The 21458-nt window shown below is 43.2% G+C and overlaps 1 protein-coding gene across 1 annotated transcript in view; it reads right to left on the bottom strand.

Annotated features, from left to right (window-relative positions):
* Window positions 1-1449: 1449 nt before the first annotated feature.
* The window catches only part of LOC105507991 (serine/threonine-protein phosphatase 4 regulatory subunit 1-like), a 94800-nt gene continuing 74791 nt past the window's right edge, over window positions 1450-21458 (bottom strand). Inside the window, 13 exon segments of the mRNA XM_011936728.1 lie at window positions 1450-2245; window positions 3045-3186; window positions 5493-5627; window positions 6406-6526; window positions 8480-8577; window positions 9500-9661; window positions 9916-10101; window positions 10778-10808; window positions 10811-10872; window positions 14106-14299; window positions 16361-16830; window positions 18220-18404; window positions 19045-19203. Coding sequence (XP_011792118.1) covers window positions 2088-2245; window positions 3045-3186; window positions 5493-5627; window positions 6406-6526; window positions 8480-8577; window positions 9500-9661; window positions 9916-10101; window positions 10778-10808; window positions 10811-10872; window positions 14106-14299; window positions 16361-16830; window positions 18220-18404; window positions 19045-19203 — 2103 coding nt within the window. The 3' untranslated portion in view covers window positions 1450-2087.

The following is a 21458-nucleotide window of genomic DNA, read 5'->3' as shown; positions in this document are numbered from 1 at the left end:
CGCACCCATGAATAATTAGAAAATACAAGCGCGGAAGTGATGGGGGCGGGAGCTAGGAGGGCAAGCCGAAACAGAACAATCTTGGAAAAATCTTGGTTGTTGCAAAAAAAGAATAAAATGTAAGCTTAAAAATTATTTTTACAGAGAAATTACAGCCATAAAAAATATCTCTGCATTGGAAAGGCACTCAAATTATAGAAAAATGTTAACATATAAACTGAAATTGTAAAGGTTAGATTATTTACCAGAGTCTCTACAATCTATCCAAGCATGTTGTGATTCAGCATGCAAATTATACACATCACAACACAAACTGAAGCTCATTTTTTTCCTTAATGGAAAATTAAGCCCTGAATAGAATACAAGATTCCAGTTGAATAATTCTACTTGCTGCTAGATCAACAGATTTTAACAAAACAATCTCAATTTGTAGGCAATCAAAAATAAAAATTGCCAGTTACCAAAGCAAAACAATATCTCCATTTACTTTAGACAAGTATTAAACACACGACAGACTGACCGATTTTTTTTTTAAATATGTAGCTTCCAATTTATTAACTCACTTTTTGCCGATGCTGCCTAAATGCTACCCTGGGGTATAATTTGCAGCTTTCACATACGTACCTTATTATTATTTTGGCATGGTGTATATACTCCTATCTTTCTTTTAAAAGAATCAGTTAAATGGAATTTGGAGGTGGGAGTAACATCCTGTATACCAGAAAATTCAATACATAGCTTCAAAATTTCATTAAAAAATAAAGACAAGAAAAAGATCCAAGGGCAGAATAGAAATAGCTTACAAGCCCTTAGCAGAGCCAGCTCTTGAACCCCAAATGAGCTGTTTCCTCCTTCCTTCCTTCTCCTACCTTTGAGAACATAAAAATAGAAACAAGAAAAATGACATGTGCATACATGTATGTAAACTATGTTCAAATGGTTAGAAAACCTTAATTTAAAAAACCTGGTTAAATTCTAGAGCATACTTCTCAGTCTAAATTTGAAACGCATGAAATCTAAGTGATGTGTACTTAAGTCAATTTGAAGAGTATATAATTTGACCCCCAAAGTCACAGGTGCGTAGAACTTGTGGGAAGGTTCTGATCAGAACTGTGTTTTCCTTTTTTTGGGTTAAGATTCTAAAGCATTAGATATAAAGTCAATATCCATGCATCTCAGTTATCAATTTCCCTCCCAAGTTTTTAAACATATCACATATCCATATAAAAATGGAAAAACCTCAGTTATCCATTTCCTTCTCAAGTTCTTAAACATATGAGAGCGTATCCATATAAAAATGAAAAATCTTTCAGCTTTATGCCTCTATCAAAGGCCAACACATATCTTCATGGAAACAGTTCCTGTCAGGCGGGGAGGAGTGAGTGCCTGAGGAATGTTCCAAGTAAGTAGTTTATGACCAAGGCACAATATTAGAAAGACTGCCATCAATCATTCTTTAGATTTCTTTATCACATTTTTCAAAAGTAAACAAACTGAACTATATTTGTAGCAACTCAAAGTGGAGCATAGATTTAAATGATGTATTTGTTCAGCTCACTGATAGCGGGCAAATACTACATTTATATATTTTCTTCCTGTCAAGAGTTATTTACGTATGTACAGTATTTCAGTTAAAAATAAAACATAACATCAGAAACTATATTTTATAGGAAATCATAAGGGAAGGAAATACGCAGGTCTATTAAAGACTTAAGAGCTTCTAATAAACTACTTTACTTGGCAAGGGTTGGGAGGGCTTCAGATCATAGTCTGCCATGCAGAAAATAACTTGCTGGCAGGCAGCCTGGCGGTTCAGAGGCTCCAGTGCCCAGTTAGCTACATGGTCTGCAGTCTTTCCACAGACTTACTGATCAGGCTTGATCAGGATGGCCCAGCCATCCAGAAAAAGCCCCCATCAGGTTCAGTGCCTTCGGGGTACAGATGGAAAAGGTGCCAGTCAGAGTGCACAGTATGAAAGGCTCCAGAATCTCCCCCAGCTGGTATAATACAATCAGCTCCCCTTCAAGTTATGATAAGCCATATGTGCCAAGCATGAAACAATCAGAGTGCAACTCATCACAGAGTAGTTAATTCTGTTTTTCTAGTACAGCAGTGTCTATGATATTCCGCCGCTTTGGTTCTAGGGCTGCAAAACAGGAAACATCTTGGTCCCGGTCTGACTGCAATGCTAAGACGGGCTCTTCAATGACTTCAAGATGAGGGTTACCGGCATTTCTAAAATACGCTAAAGAGCGAAACCATGAATCTGAATTAGGTATGCCATGAACAGTGTTCAAAACACAACGCGGTTTTGTTTTTTGTTAGCCACATGTCAGGACAATAAATCATTTTTCATAGAACAAACACAGATATAAGTCCTTTCAAATGATAAAATGCCTTAACGAGTATTTCTAAAATGTTAAAGATGGACTCCTAACAGTTATGTATATTTTAAAAATTATAGTAACTATCTTTTTTTCCTGCAACACAAAAGAAATGGCAATGTGCGGAACAGGAGCAGGTTGCAGGCAGGGTGGGGCAGGGGGTGAAGTGGCAAGAAATGTACATGTAGGGCAGAGTTCAAGATATTTTCTTATATGTGTGGTGTAGAAATAAACTATCCAAGAAACACAAAGCTTTTATTAAGTCCTGTCCAGGTGTAAATAACCCACTAGTTGGGTTACAAATATTTTCTAACTGACCACAAAACAATACCATTAAAACGTAATAGCAGTTAAGGCTTCATAATCTTTCATGTCATAACTCAAAATTTATCAGTTTCCCTCATTTCTGGAAAGCTATGTAATATTTTGCATTTTAGTATATGTTTATTAAGTGTGAAGACCAAATTACATTCATTTCCTTAGTCATTTTATAAATAACATAAAATGATGCATAAAAGTTAATATATTCATTTACATAATAAACCTTAAGCGTGCTGTCACACAACCTGTCTCAGTTTCCTAGAGGAAATCTAGCTGAGGCCTTTAACAACTGCTGGAGTTTACCTGAAATGTGTGAGTTCCGAAAAGTGCTCCACCTACCCTTTGCCAACAGCATCTGCCTTAGGGCCTTGGCTAGCAGAACCCTCACATTGGGCACAGGATCTGACGCGAGGCTCAGGAGGCTGGGAAGCAGGTGCTCCACGAACTGGTCCACGGGGACACACTCCTTGCTCACCACTGCCTGTCCCAAGAAAGTCACGGCCAAAGAAGTGATGTTTTCCAGCAGTCTTCCAGAAACATACACTTCTTTAATCCCAAAGAAGTCATTTCAGAATCTGTATATTTGAGGCGTGTGTGTGAATTTTTAAATCTCAAGCACTGCAATTGGTTAGAAACACAGTTAATATTTTGTTATAATTCACCACCAAGCAGTGGGTTCCAAGTAGGTTAAGATCTGGTGGGCTTTGGAGTCAGAAAAGTCTAGATTCAAAACCTAACTTGGTTTTAGTAGCTATGTGACTTCGGGTTAAGCGGCTTAGCCTTTCTGAGCCTCAGTGTCCTCATCTGTAGGATGACGAGTCTGTTACGCAAAACATCTAGGACAATGTCATTCACAGCAGTCGTGGCTGTCAAGTGACAGTCAAATCCCAAACCATAACCCAAAGCCCAGACCTCTGTAAACGATCAGTAAACGCCAGTCCTGTAGTCATCCCCAGCATGTGCATAGAACTTCTCCACTTACAAGACTTTACATGTATTCTCTCAATCCTCAGGACTAGCCCTGGAATTCAAAATCAGCCTAGTTTTACAGGTGAAAAAAAATTCATTTCCAATGTGGTGGTGACACCCAGAAGTCTTATAACCACCAAGTGGCAGCAGGGTAGGGACTGCAAGCTGAAGTGTGGGTTCTAACTCCTGTGGCTCTTCTACTCCAGGATAATTTGTGTTGTGGTGGATGGGCGTTGTGGTGGCTGCTGGTGTTCCCTAGGTGCCAGGCGCCATGCTGGGTAGCTTAGCTCTATCAGCCCACGGAAGCCCATGACAACACTAGAAGGCAGGCACACATTCCTGGGCTCCTTTAAGCAGTGTACATGGCACCCAACGTGTGTAGTCTTTTACCCCTCACCCCCTCCCACCCTTCCCCCCAGTCCCAAGAGTCCTTTTGCTTATTTCAGATTGTCTAAATCTCAGATAAAGAATTTAAAAATAAAAGTAAAAAATATCTCCATTAAGCTTTCTCCGCAAATTAACTTGGAACACTGACTCTTCCTTCACAAAAGTCTGTGCCGTCAAGCCTGTGGTTTGTGAGTTAGTCAGTCACTCCGCCATCCACTGCCCTTTCTCAGAGTGGGCTGCCAAAGCACCCCTGTAATGTCCCACTGGTCCAACAGGGGGTGCTGGTGAATCCCCTGGTGCCCGTGGTCATCAGGGAGAAAAAGGGGGCTTTGTGGTCTGGGGTCAGGTACAGTCCCAACCATGGCTTCACTGTACTATCAACAAAGCTGGGTGGCGAGTTCACAGAGGTTCATTACACCAATCCCTCTACCTTTGTATATGCTTGAAAACGTGAGTAATGAAAAGTTAAAATGTTAAAAACAATACATTAGCAGAAAAAAAAAAAATCATGGGCTTACACTTCCTGTGTGATCTTGAACAAATGACCTAACCTCTCTGGGCTTCAAATGTTTCACCTGAAAGAGCTGGTCTAAAGGTAAATGGGTATGCCATGCTCAATACAAATACACATTATCTCTTTTTTTTTTCCTGAGATGGAGTCCCACTCTTTTGCCCAGGCTGGAGTGCAGTGGTGCAATCTCAGCTCACTGCAACCTCCTCCTCCTGAGTTCAAGCGATTCTCCTGCCTCAGCCTCCCAAGTAGCTGGGATTAAAGGTGCCCGCCACGACATATTACCTTTTATTAGAGAATTAAATGTGTGATGTGATGCCTGACACACAAGAAGAATTCAAGAAATGGCAGCCATTATCACTGCCATTGCCCCTAGGCAAACATAAATCACACCCTCATTTCCAAGAGGCTGAGTAGAGGGCGATCTGAGGAGCTGGACAGGATGATACGAACTCTCTACACATTTACTCTAAAGAGGTTAAAGTCTGTGCCCTAACCCACTGCCCAATTCTTCACCCCGCCTTCCTTCCAAGGCCACTGGCTAAGGTGAGGTGTAGTGGTGGACACAGACCTGGATAGGGCAGGAGTGGACTGTGGGCCTGGCCCTTACCTTACTGGATGGAAGTGTAGGAGAGCAGAAGCTTGTCCACTCTGTCTTTAGCATCTACAATCTGTCTGGACCATGGTAAGTACTCAATCAATAGCTATGTGGCAAATGAGTAGGCCAGTGGGGTAACGCTGGGCAAGTCCCTTCACCACACTGGGTTGGTCCCAATGTCCTGTGAGATAAGAGGGCTAGGTGAACTAATTCCTCAGTTCCTGGCTAGTGTTCCAGGGCTGAGATTCTCTGTCTGGTGAACTTGCTTTCATCACATGGCAGATGTATACCCAGGGTGGATCCCTCCCCAGGTCTTGCTAACCTGACAAATGAAAGCGAAAGCTTGCCTTCCAACCCACTCAGAACAGTGCCGGAACCTTATGATGAGTTCATTGATGAAATTTAACCCCAACGCACTTTCACTGTTGGAATAGAACTTGTGCAGAATTGCCACAAGCTGTGAAAAATATCAGAAGAGCACATTTAAAATGCTGCCATCTATTTGAATTATGAATACTACTCTATATGGAAACTAGACATTTTTATGCACCCTTCCACCTTTAAAATGAATTTATAAGCACAGGAGAAAGTAATTTTTGTCACGGTCATCATTAGAACACAGAGAAAAAAGATGTTTAAATATATGGCAACACACACACACATAAAACCCTTCATAAAAATGAAATTTAAAAGGAGACTGACATTAGAAAAATATATTACTACTCTTAAGGTTCCAAATTTTAGAGCATGTCCCCTTGCTTAATAACTAAATCATTACCTTTCAGAACATGTCATTTTTATAAAATTTTAATACCATCCGAGTATCTTAAAATCAATATTGTCAAATGTGATTTTTTTCATCAGCATTCAGCTGGTATAAAGCCCACATAAAAAACAGGATCAGCTTTTCTATAGCAGAGGCTTTGCTCACTAAATATTTTTCTACAAAACCAAGCTGTAAATCAAGCTGTATTTTAAAAACACTAACCTACTGCTTAAAGAGTTTCATATATAAAAGGATTACTCCACAATTTCCGTCACTGAAACACATAACTTAACAAAAAATCTATCTTACAAATTGATAAAACTATAATAAAGTTCCTAATTTCAAATTTTAAAAGCTAGTTTCATAGGTAAGCTGACAAATTAAGCCCAGAAAAATTAAGAGTTAAAGTGGAAGATACATCAACATCCCTATTGGTAAACACCACAGAGCACATGCCCTGATTCCTTACTAGTTTGAAGGAGATCCACCGAACTTCAGAAACTTGATCTGCACACAACTTTAAGGCAATGTGCATTAGGTAATCTTAAACATCATTGGGACTATAGAGTTCCAGAATCAGTATCAGCTGTCTGAAATTAAAAGGAAAAAAAACAAAAACAAACACACAAAAAAACATTATTTTGGGGCAAAAAAAAAAAAAACTTATTGATTTCTTTTTACTGTCATTTCATCTTATAGATAAAAATAGCCAGGCTGGGAAATGAACAGCAAAAGACCCAGCAAGATTTCGGTCTTCAGTAAAATGCCAACAGTAGAAAGCTGAGCAAAATGACCATGCAAAAAAATGTGAACAAAATTTTAATTCTTCATCTCACACACATACAAATCAAACAAAAGGAAATAAACTCCGTAAAACAGAGGCTGAGAAATTTATGAATACAGATTTAATATTTCGATTTTAAGTTATCAGTTGAAAAGTACATAAAACTTAAAAAATCAGATAACATAAAAATAGCCAGAATGTTGAAGTTCACAAAGGTCAACAGATCAAGCGAACACTCTGAGATTGCACGACCGCCCCAGCGTTTCTCCAACTGCAAACCGAACCGGATGCTCCTGCTCGCGGCTCCTGGCAGCACGAGGCGGTTTCACTGCAGCGAGGTCCGTCACTGCAGCGAGGTCCGCTTGGAGAGAACTGGGAGCGCGTGCTCCTTACTCCAAAAGACAAAAGCATGCAGGCGACGGCTAGCTGCAAAAACCCACTACCAAAGCTTTCACTACTTTCTAAATGGGGATGGGGAGAAGGACATGAAAATAAATGGCATTGTTTTCACCCAGGCAACGAAAGGAAATGAAAAAGAGATGGGGAGGAAGTTAGAACCAGAAGCCAGGAGTGCTGGTGAATACTTTCATATCAAAAAACACTGTTTTCAAAAAAATGATACCAATATCATAGGCACGGGAGCACAGAATTCATATCAGTCGCTGTGCCTTCAATAAGCCGGGAGATGGGAGATGGGAGATACGGCGCGTAGCGGGGGAAGATAACGTGGTCGGGCACTGGGGCCGCGCTACCTCCCGGGGCAGCCCCTCCGGGCACCGAGCACGCCCACTTCCCGTGCGCCGCCGCTAGAGGTCGCACTGCTTTCATGGAAAACATGGGCCTGTTTTTCTCGACTCAGAACAGGATGCTGGGAACATGGTACAATGACTGAAACCTCAATCTCTCAAATTAAGCAGAATGATTAAAGACCACAGCAAAGAGAAAGGCTTTCGGTTTGCCCCTGGCATCAGCCAAATCATATCCTGAATAGCTGCAAAAGCCTGATGAATTTATTTGGGGAAGACAATTATTTGAGAGATTTCTAGTTGTGGATGAGAAAAATGAAAATTAAAGACACTGAAATGAAAACAAGGTAAAAACTAAAACCCAAACAACAACTGCCACAAACAAATTCCCCCACACCATGAAAGGCACATTATATACCTTAGGAAGGGTAGTTACTTAAACTGATGCTTCTACCTTTTCATCATCACTAAAGCCTGGAACATTCCTTTTGCCAGCTCAAGACAGAATTAAATAACTCCTTCAGGCACAAAATGATGTGCAGATAGGAGCCACCTTGGGGGATTATTTCGTAATCATCTCATCTGGGTTAGACCCCTTCCTGTCTCCCACAGTAGCTAAAGGGCATTAGGCATGCTGTACACTGCAGAGAGGACTACACTCAGAATGTTCAAGAAAGCTCTGGCAAAAACTGCTCCGATTAATAGGAAAATATTGAAGAGTGGGTGATTCATCTTTTATTTGGTTCAAATAAATTGCCTTCTAGAACAGCAGAACACTCTAATTCGAAAGTGACTCAAGCCCTGTCTTCATCTGAAAATGAATATCTCCCCGGAGATTGTGGTATTTGTAACTTCGGGTTTTTGGAATTCTGTTTATACCTTAATAAAAACATAATCTCTTTATCTAAAAGAACACTATTACTGCTGCTTTAGAAATCAATTATATGGTAAGAAAATTAAGATTTATTCCATCTAGTTTGCCTTCTCATATCCCCAAATATATTTTTACTTACTCTGCTAGTTCATATCGAAACCTCCAATTCCTGTTATCAGTCACTACAAATTCTTGAAGCTGATAAAGATAGTCTCTCCTCTTGTCTTCATGAAGCAACTATTTTTTAAAAATGTATATATAAACAAACATGTATAATCCTTCAAAATGACCCCAAATGCCCCCTTTTATTCCACTTCCGATTATATATTTGTCACTGGTAAGAACTTTTGCATTTCCCCTACACCTCGTAGTCGATCACCCAGCACGGCTGTGAATGAACGTTGCTGTACACTGACATCAAATGCATCCCTGAACGCCTCCAACCTTTTCCCCTGGCCAGGACATGTGCTTATTATGTATTTTTGAATGCCCCTGAGGTCTTCCTGCTTTAGTAATTTCCTACCTAAAAACAAACAAACAAAAGCCCAGTCTGTGCGTGTTTGGAAGACAGCACGCCAGTGCCGCTTCCCAGGGAGCGAGGCTGCTGCTCTGCACCAGGAGAGGAGAGACTCGGCTGGAGCAGCGCACACCAGAGTCCGAGAAGGGCAGCTCTTGGTCATGTGGATGAGAGTAATTAGTTTCTCTAGGTCATTTTTAAACTCTTATTTTTATATTCATCATTCCTTTAGGGGACGGAAGAAAGCCAGAAGGGAAGCAGAAGCAACTTGCAGAAAAAGTGCTTCATGCAGAACAGAGGTTGGACTTCAGCCCAGGCTCTTCCCCTGGGGGACTTCTGGGCAAGTCGGGTCACTCCCCGGGGACCTTGGTTTCTTCTTTTGCAAAGAGTGTGCTAGGCTTTGTGTCTACCATCCTCCACAGAATTAAAACTAACGGACAGGAAAATTAGGAGAAAAAAGTTTAAAATATTTACCCATCACTGAAAGAACTCCCACTTCAAGATTATGGATGGTACATTTCAGCTAAAGAAGGCTAAACAACCGCATTGTTTTTTTTTTCACTGACACCATATCCATCCAGGGTTTCACAAATTTAATTCAGAGAGGGAGGCTTGTTTTTTGCTTTTAACTCTTCTTCCTACCTTTAGAAAATCATAAAGGTGTTTAAGAACTCCTATTCGCACTTCATCCAGATCCTTTAAAAATCCATTGAAGATAGGCACCAGGTCAGCTGCTGTTAACTGATCCCCAAGAATCACAGCCAGCTCGTGAATGGAGAAGGCTAGGGTTCGCCGTACCTGCCACTAGGGGTGCATAGCAGACACACGAATCACGACAAGCAAGTAATTCAACCTCTTCCGTATGTTACGTGGCATTTTTGGAGCAAAATGAATACTGCCAGGTGTTGGAGACTTAAAGCTTTACTTCAAACAGACCAGTAAATATGCCAATTTGCATCCACATAAAATTCAGGTCAATAAGCCTTGCTGCAGCTTCCCTTTTCTCCCTAATGAATGACCCACCCTCTTTCTGCACATGCCTCTGAAAAGGCTTTTACCTGTCCGTCAGAAGCCAGTGTTTCGTACGTATCTTTCAGGCAGTGCCAATTTTGCCTGCCCAGGGTCAGCGCCACCCCTGGGAGGCTGTAGGCACAGTGTTTGGCTATGTCAGTATCGACAGTCTGGGCTCAAGCTGGGTCAGTCATGGACACAAACTGATCTAGCAGCGGCTGAGGTATTATATCCTGGGAAATGAGAGAGAAAGGAGGCCATCGTGCGTGCAGGAAAATACTCATGAAAAACAAGGAGTCTGGAGTTTAGAGGTGAAAACAATAAAGGAGAAATGTGAGAGGAACAGGAGGCCTTCCTAAAATCAAAGCGCTTCAGATTGCCAACTCTGTTTTCTCCAGAGAGTGGGTTTTCAATTTTGATTGAAGTGAAAGCAACACCCAGAACTCATCTTTCTAAGATTGGCACAATATTTGGTATCATAGGAAACAGTCTAGACAGCAATGTCTGCTTAGGCTGGTACACACAGCTCTTGAGAATGGAGACTGGCTTCTCTTTTCTTACAACTGCCCCAAGAACATAGCACCTGAGACCTTATACTCTGATAATCAAGCCTATGTTTGACTGTGTTTGATTGAGATAGAACTCAATCAAATCAGTGTTAGATGTCCTTTTTTTCTCATATTAGTTTGCTTTATTAAAAACACTATTATAGATTGTTCAGAAGCTTAAACACTACCTTACCATTAATTTTTTACGATTGTATTAGCAACACAAAATACAAATTAAAATATGTAATCAATATTGATGGAAGGAAAAAATATTTGGTTCCAAGTCTTCAAGTTAACTTTAAGAAAATATACAGTTTTGAGGTTTTGTTGTTGTTGTTGTTTTTGTTTTCGAGAAACAAACCTGTAGTTTAGATTTCTTCTCTTCGAGCAGGGTGGGCCCCGCCTCTGGCCCGTCTCCAGACGGCCGCTGCCTCCATTTCCGGGTTCACCAGGATCCTACAGAGTTGACTGGACATGTCACCAATTTGCTCCAAAGGAAGCAGCTGTCCTGTCACTTTCCCTTCAAAGAGTCCCTTTTCAATGCCAGAAACTACTTCTGTAAGCCAAGGCAAAAGCTTTCCCTGAAGTCAATGGTATCTTTCCAGATGTTAAAAATTACACTTGCACAGTTACATATGATACTGTATAAACCAGTTCTTTTAAGTGCTAAGGAAAATTGATTTCATGCATTTTAATTCAAGACTGCTAGCGGTCCTTACAGTAATACAAAGGCTAGGCCGTGCGCGGTGGCTCAAGCCTGTAATCCCAGCACTTTGGGAGGCCGAGACGGGCGGATCACGAGGTCAGGAGATCGAGACCATCCTGGCTAACACGGTGAAACCCCGTCTCTACTAAAAAATACAAAAAACTAGCCGGGCGAGGTGGTGGGCGCCTGTAGTCCCAGCTACTCGGGAGGCTGAGGCAGGAGAATGGCGTAAACCCGGGAGGCGGAGCTTGTAGTGAGCTGAGATCCGGCCACTGCACTCCAGCCTGGGCGACAGAGCGAGTCTCCGTCTCAAAAAAAAAAAAAGAAAAAAAGAAATACAAAGGCTAAAGTGAAAGCAGTGAGGAGCAACCCTGTGAGTTTGCATCCACTATTCCTTATGCCCTAGGGACTCTTGGTATGGCTAACCAACACCTTTAAGTAACATTCACATGTTTAAGGCACAGACTACTCCAGAAGGGTGAGGTTTGCAAGAAATGGTAGAGCCAGCACCTCCAACATTTCTCGGTAATCACGGATTGCAGCAATGGTGGGTCCCCGAAAGAGGATGGGGGCTGGGAAACCCAATGGATCTGAGAGAAAAGATGTGGCTGATATAGGAGTATTTACTCAGAAAATTGTCCTAGATTTTCACATGTACAAACACTCCTAATGTTTGCTGATAAACCTTTACATTAGGTTAACAATTAAAATGAACAAGGACATTCAATGGTGACATACTGGTCTCTGATCATTGATTAACATTAACTGAGATGGACCTGACCTTCTCCTTCAACCATAACATGGATTTCCAACTTGCTCTTGAAATGTCATACTGTCTACCAGCTGAACGGAGTCTGACAAATCAGCTCAATATAGGATCCAGGAAAGTTGATTAACACACCGATAGATGCTTCGTTTGCTCTGAGGCACACCACCAGAACCTTCAATTCCCAAGGGTTCCACTGATAGGTATTGTTTATTTTAACAGAGGACATGATAAAACAGAAATATTTTGGTATAAAAACCTAAGACCTCAATTTCTCCAAGTTAATAAATTCACATATAGTAACAAGATGTGTCATTAGAATCACTATTATCCCTTTAGAAATTAATTTTATTCCAAAGTCTTCAGTGCAAGCGTATGTGCAGCACTTACTCCAGGAGCCAAATCAAGGCTTAAGCAAATCACCACAAGTCATGGCACCCCCAGAAGGTACTGTGAGTTCATTCTCCAAACCCCAGTGGGACACCATGCTGGCTGGCTACCTGTGCACCCACCACTCAGCACCCAGCAGCCTTCTTTCTAGCAGGATGCCGACTCCGTTCCGGGGCTCCCATGTTTCTGTCCGGTTCACCATGTTCAACCCACGAATGCATGCTGTGACTGTGGCCAGCAAGACGGAGGCAGAAGGAGAGGACAGGAGGGTGGTTCCCCGCATGGGGTGTCCTTGTTCTTCAAAAGAAACAAGTGGGAAGACACAGGCCCCGCCTTCCACTGGGCATTTCACTCTGACAAGAGCCACCACAGCCGAGGGGAACGGTGGGCAGATCAGCACCAAAGGGATGGAGTCCACCTGCCCAAAGCCACCCAACCACAGCGCTTCTTCCTGTTGTCTTGTGCAAGAGAACATATTCCTCACGGTTCTTGGAGATTTTTGTCTCCTTTCCCTTCTTTTGTGACAGGAAGCATCCTAACTAATCCCACTAGGACCTTGGAGTCAAGCCGCAAATTCAAGGGCTCTGCCCTCCCACATCATAAAACAAAGGCCCCAACTTGAACCCTTTTAAAGCAGCAACTCAAAAGCCCCAGCCTGGAGGAATCTGTTCTTTTTTTTTTTCCCCCCCCACCTCTGTCTATGATAAAGAAGTCCAAATACTATCACATCCCCACCAAGGTAAATGTGGTCACACCCTTCTACTTAACACCTGCAACTTTTGCACTCTAGGTAACAAGGTTGACAATAATGAGTTTTCTTGCTATTTTTTTAGCAACAAACCAGCAGAAGAGGATATCACCTCATTTCTTACTAATCACAGATAACCAACCCTTACACATTTTATGTTTGAGTTTTAAAATGTTTTATTTTGCTTTATTAGAGCAGGCCTAAGGGGTAAGGGGAGTGATAAGTTAATCACTGAAATCCAATTACAAACTGTATGAACAGAGGAACAATCGGTATTTAGGCCCTGAAGACCGTGAGATTGAAGAGATTATCCATCCTGGCACATGGTAACGACACAGTGCTATCCCAATGACTGTTACGACCACAGACCCCTCCCTCATTTTAACCCTCCATTCTGCCCCCTACCTGTGGAAGACCCCAACTCAAAACGGTCTGCGTGGAAGCTTAGTAGAAACTAGGACAGCTCAGGAACCTCCAGCTACAAGGGGCTGACCAAAGCTTCTGGAGAAACCTGAAGAAATAAACCATGGGTCCCTCCTCACTCCAGCTTTGGGGTCGTGGTCTCACAAGGGGCTGGTTCCACCCACAGGAGGAAAGGGGTCACTGGTGCTTTTTCAAAAGCTCTCCTCTGAGAAACAGCGTGCCAGGACCAGCACTGGAGCATCCATGTATGCCAGAGCGCCTACCAAATGGGGGTCTTGTGTGACGGCTGCTCTCAGAGGCCTCGTCCACTTGAAATTCCAGGAGCTGCCTGAATTCACCCTCCACTATTATTAAAAGATGTCAATGTCTGTTAGCAGTGACACAGAGCATTTACATGGTTGATCTCCCCAAAGAACAAGTTCTTGTCATCTCTGGAGAAGAGGGAAGGTACTTTCTGGTGCCCACCCATCTTCATGGGAGCACGTTGCACTATCAATCACCTGATTGATTGGTTGACTAGTTATCCAAAGCATGACCTTAAGAATAAAATGAAATTTGCCATTTATCATCTCTGCTGGGATATATTAATAAGAGAAAATGCTGCTTTGTGATTTCTGTCACATCCTCAGTGGCTGAGGGATAGGGCAAATACTTACTGTGCTTTGTAATATCCTGGCCACAAAGAGCTCATTCTGAGATGATGAGGCCGACAGAGTGATCTGATTGTCAGAGGCAGAGCTGGGATCTGAAATGGACACTTCATTTAGACCTGCTGTTGGCTTGCTCTCGGGTTCATTCACGGAGTCAAGCTGTGCAGCTCTCGGTGCAGCTGATAATACCTGAACTTGAGCTGTAGGAAGAGAAGTTTCAAGAAATGTAACCACTTTATTTGGTTTGTGGGATTTTACTCCAGAGAAGTCTTCAAAACAACACAGTCTGCACTAAGCTACACGGTGTGGGTGTACTACACTGACACATATCTGTTCTGAAGTGACAATGCTCTGCAGTCTCAAGACAAGCTCTCGGCAAGGTGGTGATATTTCCGGCCATTAATAACAACTACTCCAACTAAATGCCAGCCACGCACAGAACATCAAACCTGAACTTGAAAAGTCTCAATTCGGAAAAACCCAAGTGACTCCACCACGTTTCAGAGAAAGACAGCATGGTATCACTGAACAAGGATGCCTGGGAGGTCCCTCAACTCAGTGAAGGGTATCCTGCTCCCCCATTTATAAAGCAGGATGGCTACTCTCTCACATACACATACACACATGTGCACACACACACCCAGGCATGAATACATCCACTTACACACAGATGAGTAATGCTCTCACTCACCAAGCCCCAAAGGCTGCCGATTCTTTCTGTCCAGAGTATGACAGTTTGAGATTCTCTGAACAGTAAAGAGAACATATTTCACATACCTTTCTGTAAAAGCAAACTGGATGTTTTAATGTCCCCAGCCTCCCAAAAGATACACACACACACATTACTTCCTGCATCCTGCTTCTATTAGTTAAATTTGGTGGACTCCAAGGTTCATCAAAACACTGAGAGCTTGTAGCTGGCTCTGTGCTGGGCCCGGGACAGGTTCCACCACTCCAGTGCTACACACCAGGCCCTTCCCAATGGGTCTAGTGACATCTCCTGCCTGCCATGGCCAGTTCACAAATAAAATGCATCACTTATTTCTGGATCTTCTGGGATCATAGATCCCTTTGAGCTCTGAAGAAAGCTATGGGCCTTTTCTTACGAAGAAATTAAGTATGCACAAACATGCAAGATTTCACAAATGATGATTTCAGGGAGCTGAAAGAACCCTCTGAAACTCCTCCCCTGACTTCTCTGAATGGTGGGTTCTCAATCAATCTCTAAAGCCCAGGCCAACCGTCACCTGCTACGTGAGGTCTCTCCCAGACATCTCCTCTGCACATCACATCCCCTCTGCGCCCAGCCCTCGCCATGCCCCACAGGGTGGCTGCCTGCACAATCCCCTTAACCACATCACAAGGGCTTCAGGGGCCGGTCATCACTGCCCAGCCCCGAGACCAGGTCTTACACTGGGGATTAAGGCAGCTCGGTAGTGTGTTTTCCAAAAACAGACTTTTGTCTATAGCTATCAGAAGTGACACGTTACATGTGCCCATTCCTTCAGCAAACATTGATTTAGTTTCCTTCATGAATTTAAGGATAAAGAATAATCACACGGCTAACTGAATTTTCACAGTTCCCTTCCTGAAAGCTTCACAAATCTCTGCCCAGCAACAGCAGCAAGTGCTGTTTTTTCCAATTTCTCCAACTCAAGGAAGAATACAAATATAGCACTGTGCAGAGAAGGAAGATCACGATAATGGGATATGGATTGTGAGGTCTGGATCCCTGATCAGATGCTCAGTGGGAGCACGAGTCATAAAATGAAAAATACACCACAGAAGTAGTTGTGCTTTTCCTTCCTGTACAAAGACAAGAACCTTTAAGTTTAGCTAAGGGCTGCGTTAATAGGCTCCAAAAGGAGGCCATCCTTGGCTATTCATAACTAGAAAGGGCACTCTATGTGGGAGATGATGTAACAGCGTGTCTAAGGAGCTAACAAAATTTCCCCTGCTACAGATATGCCCACAAACTACCCACTTTCCTATTAGAACGGACTTCAGACTCTGTGCACGTCCATCTGCAAAATTAGAAAGCAAAATCATTGCATAGGTACCTGCACAGAGGTATTTCTGATTTTTCGAGCTGTACTGAGACTGAACAAGTCTCTCCTCTCAATGTGTACACAGTGTAAATAAATACAGGTCCACACACACATGCGTCAGCACACAGGCCTGGGGAAGAAGGAAGTGGCGACATGCAACACACAACACAGAGACATCCCATCTTCTCTTTAATGACAACGAACAACATTTACCTTGAACATCCGGATCATTCATCAGATGCTCCTGCAAACTATCAAGGACTTTCTGAATCTCACTCCGGGCCACACAGTTGTTGCGCACAACCCCAGGTCTGCTGCAGTAATCCTCCTGAGGCCCAGCCTTGCTCAGAAGCAGCTCTAAGTCCTTGCTTATGTCAGGGAGAGGAGTTCGCCAATAAAGAGAATGACTGAACACATCCTCAGAGTTCCCTGGGCAGGCCCAGGAATCTGATCCAGGGTAGCTGCTGATGGGGAAGTCGTTATTGTCAGAAAGCTTTGAGAAGGCGCTGGTCTCTGGGGAAAGCCTGGTCAGCTCAGCTCCAGCCCACACAGAGCTTTCCACAGGGTTTTCCGTTGGGCCGTCAGAGGAGCTACCGATGTGCGGGAAATTACTGGTTTTCGCTGAGGTCCCTTCCACAGGTAGCTCTGGCTCCCTCTGCACAGGCTTTGCTGAACTAGTTAAACTGACGGAAGCAAACTTTTAATACTGTGTAATAGACTGAAAGTCACAGGGAAAAACATGAGAACCACATCCTCACCCAGTCCTCCACTTCTTTTTTTTTTTTTTTTTTTTTGAGGCAGAGTCTCGCTCTGTCACCCGGACTGGGGTGCAGTGGCCGGATCTCAGTTCACTGCAAGCTCCGCCTCCCGGGTTTATGCCATTCTCCTGCCTCAGCCTCCCGAGTAGCTGGGACTACAGGCACCCACCACCTCGCCCAGCTAGTTTTTTTTGTATTTTTAGTAGAGATGGGGTTTCACCGTGTTAGCCAGGATGGTCTCGATCTCCTGACCTCGTGATCCGCCCGTCTCGGCCTCCCAAAGTGCTGGGATTACAGGCTTGAGCCACCGTGCCCGGCCTAGTCCTCCACTTCCTAGCTGACCACTTGCCCCTCTTCGTGTCTCCCGGTGTCAGCAAACTAAAATCTCAACGAAAGGATAAGAGGTTTAGTCAACCCCCACTGCCCTGCCGGGAGTATGATGGGCACTGAAAACACCACCTGAAAGTTCAGCCAGTCTTGCCACTACATTCCAGGGCTGAGCAGGCCTGGACTTCTGCTGCAGCACCTTTGGTACATTTCATCCCTTTCCTGCTCATGAGTACTTCCACCAGGGGGCAGGCATTAGAAAATAAAAGGCGTTGAAACTGGTAAGAGCTGGCTATTTGTTAACCACCTTGAGGTCTTGAGGAAGACACTGCCCATGGGCCTGCCATACAGCAGGAGCTCAATGAACTCTGATAGAAGAGGGATAAAGGGAGGATGGGCCAACCTCAGAAGGATTTGTATTCTGTGAGGCATCAGTTACCCACTCTCACACACCTGCATGCTAGCAACAATGGAGAGACGTTTACAAACGACCTCAACTAGGATGGTTAGTGTATACACATCAGCCTCAGAGGAAAGACATGACAAAGTCAAGATCCAGCGCCATACTAGCAAACACTGGAGGGTCTACCACTGTTAGTCCGGAGTGTCGCCTTTACGTACATGCAACCTAACCTCCAAAAAAGTACATTTGGAAGACTTCACATTTTTCCCTAGGTAAACTACCCAGAGAACTTAATTAATCAAAAAGTAAGAGAAAATTTTCTTTATAGGTTGTTTAATCACTAATCTCAATGTGTATTTTATCTAAATTTAGGACACACAGTAGCTTCATTATTTATAACCCAGTAGTCATGTTTCAAAATCATTATTGCAATTACTTTTTGCTTCTTTACATAATTAAAGCTCTAATATTCCATCTTGCCCAGAAGGTCACTACTAAAACTCGAGACAAGATAACTGATGAAATTTTAGGTGGGTGCTTAAGGTACAGCGAGGATCCTGGTGGCGACCCTAGCCAGAGCATACCTGGTAGGGGAAGTGTTACCACCACTGCTGGGAGCAGGTGAGCCAGAGGCAAAACCAGAGTCAAAATCCTGGCTGAGAGGCCGGATGCTCAGGGCGCCATCCTCTCGAAGATAAAGGCCAGCCCTGGAGGGGTTTGCAAAGGTGGAAATGAAGGGGCCAAGGGACTGGAAGGCCGCCTAGCGCACCTGGAACCAGAGAGAACACTGCAGTGAATGAATGCAGCATCAGCCAGCGGTGGTGGCCACGCCTGAGTCCAGGCTGAAACACGTGGTTGGACATCACACAAGCTACTCTCCAGCACATAACATCTATGGACATTTACTGCTTTCACATTACATCTCTGGAGATTTACTGCTTTCCAAATCATTCCCTAAATTCCAAATAGTATTATTCAACAGAAAGTAAGGAAAAATTTAGCCCCATTATACTATATTCATTCTTCCAGAATATTAATTTTATAGGAATAATACATTTTGTATCAAGTATTTGAACAGGCCTTATTAATCATTACAGACATGTTTATGACAGCAACAGAAAAGGTAACAGTTCAGTTACATAGTTTTTTCTTTCTCAATTATGATTTTCAAGATATTCATTCACTATAAATGGTATGGTATACCTCACCTTCTTAATTCACCCCAAGTTTTTGAGATTTTAGTTTCCCTGAGACCTCACACGTTGTAAATGTGATTATGGCAAATCAGTAACTGAAGGGACAAAATACAAAGTTACGAGTCCAGAAGTGAATCCCAGCCTGGAAGCCAGACGTAGCTGGACAGTGGGTCAACACAGGCCAGTTGTCTGGACAGGGCTGCTGGCACTCACCCGTCGGCAGGGGTCGCTGACAAGTCTGATGAAGAGCGGTGAGAGCTGGGTTCTAGGGACCCCAGGGGAGGAGCTGTGTGACACAGCCGTGAAGCACTCTGCACAGGCTTTCCGCATGCCCCAAACAGCATCAGAGCAGAGCTCAAAGAACTTTGGGATCTGCCAAAACAAACAACAAGAGTGCTACTCCAATTGGAGGCCCTGAGAAAGAGCAGAACCTGTTTGGTTTGTTTGTTTGTTTGTTCGTTTTTGTGAAACAGAGTCTCGCTCTGTCGCCCAGGCTGGAGTGCAGTGGTGTGATCTCGGCTCACTGCAACCTCCGCCTCCCAGGTTCAAGCGATTCTTCTGCCTCAGCCTCCGGAGTAGCTGGGATTACAGGCATGTGCCACCACATCCGGCTAATTTTTTTTTTATGTTTAGTAGAGATGGGGTTTCTCCATGTTGGCCAGGCTGGTCTCACACTCCTGGCTTCAAGTGACCTGCCCGCCTCGGCCTCCCAAAGTGCTGGAACCTATTTTAATGAAGTAGTGAAGGCATATGCAGAAATTAATGACAAGGAAAAGGAAAATACATACTGGTCTAAAAGGAATCATTTGAAACAAACAGACACTACAAGAAGTGGAAATAACATTTCTTTTACCTCCTAATTTTAGTAAATGACTTGGTTACCTTTAACAGATAATAGAGAAAACCCCAAAAAGGGCAGAATGACTGCTATTTGTTATGTAAATTGTAGAGAAGATTGTGAAAGACTCTGAAACAGTAGATGTCCCAACTAACTCACCCATCCAGGTATCACTGGCTTTGACTCGCTATTTTACAACTCTGAAGTGATAGAAGGTAAGCTGCTAAAACCTGATAGTAATGCAAATAATTCCTCCCAACAGAAATGCAAATTGTTGTCCAGTGAAATGCAATCAATTATCACCCTGGATATTGACCAGTTTTGAATTCATTTGTAAGTTCACTTCGGTATTCCTTGCTCTGACTATAAATGAGTACTTTGAGTTCTCCATTAAACTGGCTGTAATATCTTACTGGTTTTCCTCACTAATAAATGAGTTAAATAAAATCTTTGAAACATGTTCATTTTGTATCTCTGTAAAGGTCATGATTACATCTCCTTTTAAAATGTATCCTTTAAAAAGGCTGTGTTTTTAATATCCTAATGTAAAATAGTCTAAAATGCTTTGCAAATGGGAATATGATACAATCATGGCAATATCTACCTACAAATGATTAGCAAGTTACCCACTGCCATTCTTCCATTCTTCATTCAAATATATTAAGTAGAAGATAATGTTCACTATAGACGGGCGTGGTGGCTCACGCCTGTAATCCCAGCACTTTGGGAAGCCAAGGTGGGTGGATCACCAGGTCAGGAGTTCGAGACCAGTCTGGCCAACATGGTGAAACCCTGTCTCTACCAAAAATACAAAAATTAGCCGGGCGCGGTGGTGCATGCCTGTAATCCCAGCTACTCAGGAGACGAAGGCAGGATCCAGCCTTAGCTTGAACCCAGGAGGCAGAGGTTGCAGTGAGCCGAGATCACACCACTGCATTCTAGCCTAGGCGACAGAGCAAGGCAGTGTCTGAAAATTTAAAAAAAAAAAAAAAATCACTATATATTCAAAGCAACAGCCCATTAAAAATTATTCTTGGGTTAGAACTGTGTTGACGTGGCTTATACCTTAAATAAAATAAAATGAGCTTCTGAACTTAAATTTAAAAATCAATTTAAAGTTTAAACTTTTTGAGGTCAAAATCTCACCCATACAAGGAGTATATTCTGCCAAATAGAAGTGACAAATGCTCACGGGGCAAGGTTCTCTAGGGGCCGGGGATTGACGGGGTAGGCGCTGGGGAAACAAGGATGAACACAATGCAGTCAGCTCCTGCCCTCAAGAAGCTCCTCAGCTACCAGGATGCTGAGAAGGGAGAAGCTGATTCTCTCTGGCGCCGCAGGCAGGTCAGCCTAGACAAGGAAAGAACTTCACAGAAGCAATGCAAGCTGGGTTGGAAGTGTGAGGAGGGTCCCACCAGGCAGGGAAGATGCTCTTAGTGAGCACAGGCCCAGAGGTGTGAAACAGCGAGAAGCCTCAAGGATGCTGAAGTCACCTGACTGCTTAGGGAAGTGGATCTCTACCCTGCTATGCATCAGATCATATGGGACTTTATCAAAAATGCAGATGCCTGGGCCCTCCCCAAGCTTCATATATATGGCCAGACGTGAGACCCACCAAGGCCAGGGTAGTGTTCAGAACTGAGAAAGGGGACTGGAGGTGAGGCAGAAAAGTCATCTATGAAGGCACCTGGAAGGCCCAGAAGGCTCTAGATTTTAACCTATAAACCAAGAAAAAAATCACAATGGTTTTGAGGCCCAGGAGTGAGGTGGTAGAGTGGTGTTCTAGAAA

This window comes from Colobus angolensis, unplaced genomic scaffold (genome assembly GCF_000951035.1).
Source record: "Colobus angolensis palliatus isolate OR3802 unplaced genomic scaffold, Cang.pa_1.0 Scaffold156, whole genome shotgun sequence".
NCBI lineage: Eukaryota > Metazoa > Chordata > Mammalia > Primates > Cercopithecidae > Colobus > Colobus angolensis.
This window is presented reverse-complemented; position numbering and strand designations above follow the sequence as displayed.